Genomic DNA, 5,407 nt, shown 5'->3' on the forward strand with positions numbered 1-5,407 from the left:
ATTATATTTCTAATATTTACATACATACTTATATAAATTTTTACAAATATATATATTTTTTTTAAATTACTGTTATAAGTTTTCTCAGAATCTAACAAGAGTAGCGTCTCAGAAAAATTAATTTACATCTTTCGGTTAATAAATTTTATTCATATATTTACCTATTTAACTGTGTTCACTTGTATAAGTCTATATATTATAAGATTAATTCATTATTTTTCTTCATCATCTTGCTTTTTATCGTTAAAATAAAATAAGTGTAATAATATATTGTAACAACGGAAAACAAAATCAGAGGGAGAGAAAAAAAAAAGAGTAGCACTATACTTATTACAAGCATTTAACCGTTTGAAATTTGAATAGATTTAACGCTAATTAATCAAAGAAGTACAAGGAAGGAAATTTAGTGATATGTTCAAAGAAATGTTGCACATGTGTCATGACCATACATGCCGGTGGGATGGTTGTGAAGTTAATGACATTAATAAACTGATTGACAAATTATTATTATTAAGTGATGAATCAACTAATGCGCCCAAATTGTTAGTTGTCCACAATTAAAGCTTTCCTTAATAACGTGGTAGTTTAATTATTATTGATAAAAATGATAGTACTATAGCTAGCTAGATTAACCCTATCTATAATGATATTTCAAAAACGGTTAGGGCATGATAAGTAACAGAAAATTTTCCAAACCTTGCATCTATCGGCTACTATGTGTGTGTGTCAACTTAACCAATTTGGTCACATATTATTTTGAATAATTTAGCAGCATTAATTATTATTACTTCATATAGTAACATAGCTTTAATAATCATTTAACCGCATTTAGACAATAAAAGACTTGCATTGCTGACCCAAGCTAGCTCAATCAATATCACCTTAGGGTTGAGGTGCGAATTCAAAATATATTTTGTTTGTCATTTTTTTTTATCTATTGTTATTTTTGTCGAATTTAAATTATATTTAGATTCTATTATTTGAAAAGACAAATAACAACCTAAGAAGTAAAAAGGTACTACATTAATTGTCCAAGAAAATAATGAAAATTATTATATTGTGCATTATTTATTTATGTACTTTTGTTTTTGGATTAAAAGAAAAAAAAAAGGAGAAGAAATATATGGTTGTTTGTTTCCACGTAATGATGGAACTTTTCAAAGAAATAATGACATGGATGAATTTTGCACATAAAGGTCGAAGAGTAAAGAATACATAGAATCCCACTTTATTTTTCTTCTTCCTCTTTTATTATTTCTCTCAGGACACGAGTTTCAGCACTAAGCACTAACCAAAGCGGAGTATTCCAATTCCGCTTTTCACAGACATCAAGAATGGCCAGAAATTCTTGTGTCTGCTATTCTGGCTAGTAACATATAATTAGAATTGTTACGTTTTATAATTTTGATTTGAATGAATGAATGAATATTGGATGCTTCAGTTACAAGCATATAGTATGGATTATTTGATTTTATAATATGAATGAAAATTGATGGTCCACCATCCTTATAAGAGACATGAATGTACTACTGTTTATTAACCCCATTCTCACACAAAATGAACCTTCCCTATTTTAATTTAATTTAACCCGTTCCAATTTTACTATGATATTAAATGATTAAATTAGTATAAGGAGGGTCATTGACTAAGACTTATTTTGATGGGTCCATACTCCATAGTCCATGGTCCTCTTAATCTCTTATATTATTTATTTCAACTCCTTTTCTTAGCTGCCACTTTCATTTTCTTTCCCTTCACTTCATTCATAGTGGAAGAATAATAATGGGAAGACACTCTTGCTGTTACAAGCAGAAGCTTCGGAAGGGTCTATGGTCTCCTGAAGAGGATGAAAAGCTTCTGAGGCATATCACTAAGTACGGTCATGGATGTTGGAGCTCTGTTCCTAAGCAAGCAGGTTAGTAGTACATACTCATAATATGTATGATACATAGATACATGTTGTTAAGGTTTGTTGTTAATGTTGTTGTTGGTGACAGGTTTGCAGAGGTGTGGTAAGAGTTGCAGGCTTAGGTGGATCAATTACTTAAGGCCTGATTTAAAGAGAGGTACATTTTCTCAGGAGGAAGAAAATCTCATCATTGAACTTCATGCTGTGTTAGGGAATAGGTAATAATTTAATAGTAACTAAATTTACAACAATCTATCTCCTCAGTCCTTGTTTGTTTTCTGTTAATTTGTTGTGTTCCATCTTCCATGCATGTATCAGATGGTCTCAGATTGCGGCGCAGCTTCCGGGGAGGACAGACAATGAAATCAAGAATCTGTGGAATTCATGCTTGAAGAAGAAGCTGAGGCAAAGAGGCATAGACCCTGTTACACACAAGCCATTATCTGAATTGTCAGAGGAGAAGAGCCAGATACAAGAGAAAGCATTGTCCAATGATAATGAATTGAACTTGTTGAGATCAGAGAGTTCCAATAAGTCTGATGGAGCTTCTTCCTATGATCATCAACAACAACAACAACAACAACAACAACAAGGATTTGTTCCAACATCAGAGATGGAAGGTTCTTCTTCCACTAACAAGGACATTTTCCTTGACACTACAACAAGGTTCATGGCTAACACTTGCTCAGATTTTATGGGCAACTACAACATGAGTTATGCATCATCATCTTCCAATGTCACTGTCACCGACAACAATTGGTTCACACAAACATCAAGGCCTTCTTTTGATATCAACTCAGATTTCACCTCATCATCATCATTCCTACCTGGTTCCTTTTGCTACAAGCCAGAATCTCTCAAGAACACCAACATGCTTTCTTCTTCTTCTTCTTCATGGGGATTGATCACAGATTGCAGCATGGAAGAAGCAGAAGAGGCAAAGTGGTCTGAGTATCTTCACAATCAAATGTTGATGCTTGCAGCTGTTCAGAACAACAACAACAACAACAACAACAACAACCAAGCTTCTTTATGCAATGAGATAAAGCCTCTTCCTTCAACCACCACAGTAACAACAACACCACCACCACATTTGGTTCCTGATACTTTAGGGGCTATCATGTTACCTCATTCCAAGAATCAACATCACCATACATCACAAACTTCTTCTACCACCACCTTTTCCAAGGATATCCAGAACCTAACAGCAGCCTTTGGACATATATAATCATATCACCCTCCTCTCCTCTTCTTAATTTTACACAAACACACAGAAAAAGAAAAAGAAGATTCCATTGGGTTGGTGTTTAATTTCTTAGTACAGGTGTGTGTGTGCAACCACAGATTTTTGGATTTGTACATAGGTTCTGTCACAAAACAAAAAAAGAAAGAACATTTCTTTCTTATCTTTCACCCTCTTCTTCAACTTGGTAATATTTGTGAGCCAAAACCAATTTGTCTTTCTTTCTTTCTTTCTTTCTTTCTTTTTTAACTTGTGGGGTGGTGTGGGTAGAAATTTGAGGAATAAGGATTGCTCTGCTTCTTCTTTCTACTCTTTTGTTTTCATACACTGTAAGTGCATTATTATATATATATATATTACAATGGTTCATTTCCATATCTATGCCATCACAAATGTTTATTGCTGCAAGGCAAGTTCAGTTTTCTTTCCATTCTTTGGGACAGATATTAGTTATTTTTGCCCATAGAATTTTTCTTTCTTTCTTTCTGTTTTTTTTACTGTGTCTCTATGTGATATTTTTATCTTATCACTAACACACCTGACTTTGATCCTACTGAAAATGAAACTAAAAACTAAACTTTTGCTGCCAATCATTTTCATCACACAAGAATAATTTATTCATGGCAATAATAGCCTTCCCACTTTCCCATCTATGCAAGTTTCTTGCTGTTACATACATTACATGCTTCTCTTCTTGATGAAATTAACTAACTCTTATCATATTAAAAATGATGATATGCATAAGGATTAAACTTTAGAAAATAAGATGTCCCTAGAGATAAATAAAGCTTAAGTTTTTGAGATGAATGATTTCATGACATAATATCAGAGTTCTATATCTGATTAGTGAACTCCAAAAATAAAATAAATAGCATAAGACAAATAAAAAAAGAAAAAAATCTACACAAAAATCAAGTAAACTCATCAAGAGACTCTTGTTTGAGAGAGAGTGTAAGAGATATGACTATTGACGTTAACTCTTTCTATCAACTTAAACTTTTGGGATGAGTGATTTCATAGCAAGAATTAAGATGAAAGGAGTGTGAGAAAGCATTGACATGAACATGTGCGTGAGAGTTAAGTGGCAGAGGTAGAGACCACATCAAATGAAAAATGAAAGAAAAACTCAAAGTTGATGAATTACGGTCCGTACAATAAGACAAGGACCCTTAATGGAATGAGGAATATTATTTGAAAAAAAATGCATTAATCCCCTTTTAAGAACTCATAAAAGTCCATGTCAGTTGTGATTAGAGATTAGGTCATTTAAGTAAACTCTTATTATGGGATTAGATTATTTAAGTAAAATCTGCCAGACTAAAGATGAAGAGATTAATTTAACAAAGTATAAACTCTTATTATGGGATTATCAGGTGGAAAGTTTTTTTATAATACTGGTGAGCTTATAGTTTTTGTTTTTTAATTTAAAACACGTATATGATAACGAGAATTATTAATTTGTACTTTGTATTGCAAATTGGTTAAGTTTAATGCACATATATTTTTTTAATCTGTGAGTTTATTTTATATATAATATTATATTTTATATATTGTAAATAAATATATATTTATATATTATTAATTAAATTTTTAATTAAAAAAAAAGTATTTATATTGTAAAAAATGAACGGGAAGTTGTAAACTTAACGGAATATGAGAGTGGTCTATTACAACTAACTAAAGTTAGTAGGTGCGCGCATAGAAGGAGATTTGATTAATTTATTATAATTCGAATTAATTATTACGAGTTCAGTAAGTATTTTAAGGAAAAACTAAAAAAACCAAAAATGACAAATATTAACAGAAAAAAAGCTGTAAGATTCAATTGATCCATAATCTACTTAATAAAAAACTTATTATAAACCGTAGTATCAAACTCTTATTATGTAATTAAAGTAATAAAACAAAAAGAATTAATAATGATTTAAAAAAATTATAACCCCTTATTATATCTCCTTCGTTTGTATTTCACAACTCATACTATATTAATTTTACCCACTTCCTTTCTAGGTTTCGCTATAAATAACATAAACTACATCGGTGGACACCGTTCCTACTCAGGTTCCGTTGGTATTATTTCGTGAAATACTTTGATTCATACATACTATGTCTTATGTTACATCCTTCAAAGAAAGAAGAAGAGGACAAACGTTACCCCAATGAATGAATAAACTTAAGCTCTATTACAAAATAATAACACACACAGACATTTCTCGATCTTCTGCTCCCTTTCTCCCCATCTATACGTGCATACC

The 5,407-nt window shown here is 31.4% G+C and overlaps 1 protein-coding gene across 1 annotated transcript; it reads left to right on the forward strand.

The window, feature by feature from the left end:
• LOC107646013 (transcription repressor MYB6) lies at positions 1,262-3,531 on the forward strand. The gene is made up of 3 exons (XM_016350189.2): positions 1,262-1,915; positions 1,998-2,127; positions 2,228-3,531. The coding sequence occupies exons 1-3, from the start codon at positions 1,783-1,785 to the stop codon at positions 3,135-3,137; spliced, it is 1,173 nt and encodes a 390-aa protein (XP_016205675.1). The 5' UTR covers positions 1,262-1,782; the 3' UTR covers positions 3,138-3,531.

This window comes from Arachis ipaensis, chromosome B06 (assembly GCF_000816755.2).
Source record: "Arachis ipaensis cultivar K30076 chromosome B06, Araip1.1, whole genome shotgun sequence".
NCBI lineage: Eukaryota > Viridiplantae > Streptophyta > Magnoliopsida > Fabales > Fabaceae > Arachis > Arachis ipaensis.

Excerpts from the sequence above, each read along its gene's own strand:
- LOC107646013 (XM_016350189.2), top strand. The coding sequence starts at position 1,783 with ATGGGAAGACACTCTTGCTGTTACAAGCAGAAGCTTCGGAAGGGTCTA. Across the intron at positions 1,916-1,997 it reads CTCTGTTCCTAAGCAAGCAG|GTTTGCAGAGGTGTGGTAAG; the intron begins GTTAGTAGTACA and ends TGTTGGTGACAG. Across the intron at positions 2,128-2,227 it reads CATGCTGTGTTAGGGAATAG|ATGGTCTCAGATTGCGGCGC; the intron begins GTAATAATTTAA and ends TGCATGTATCAG.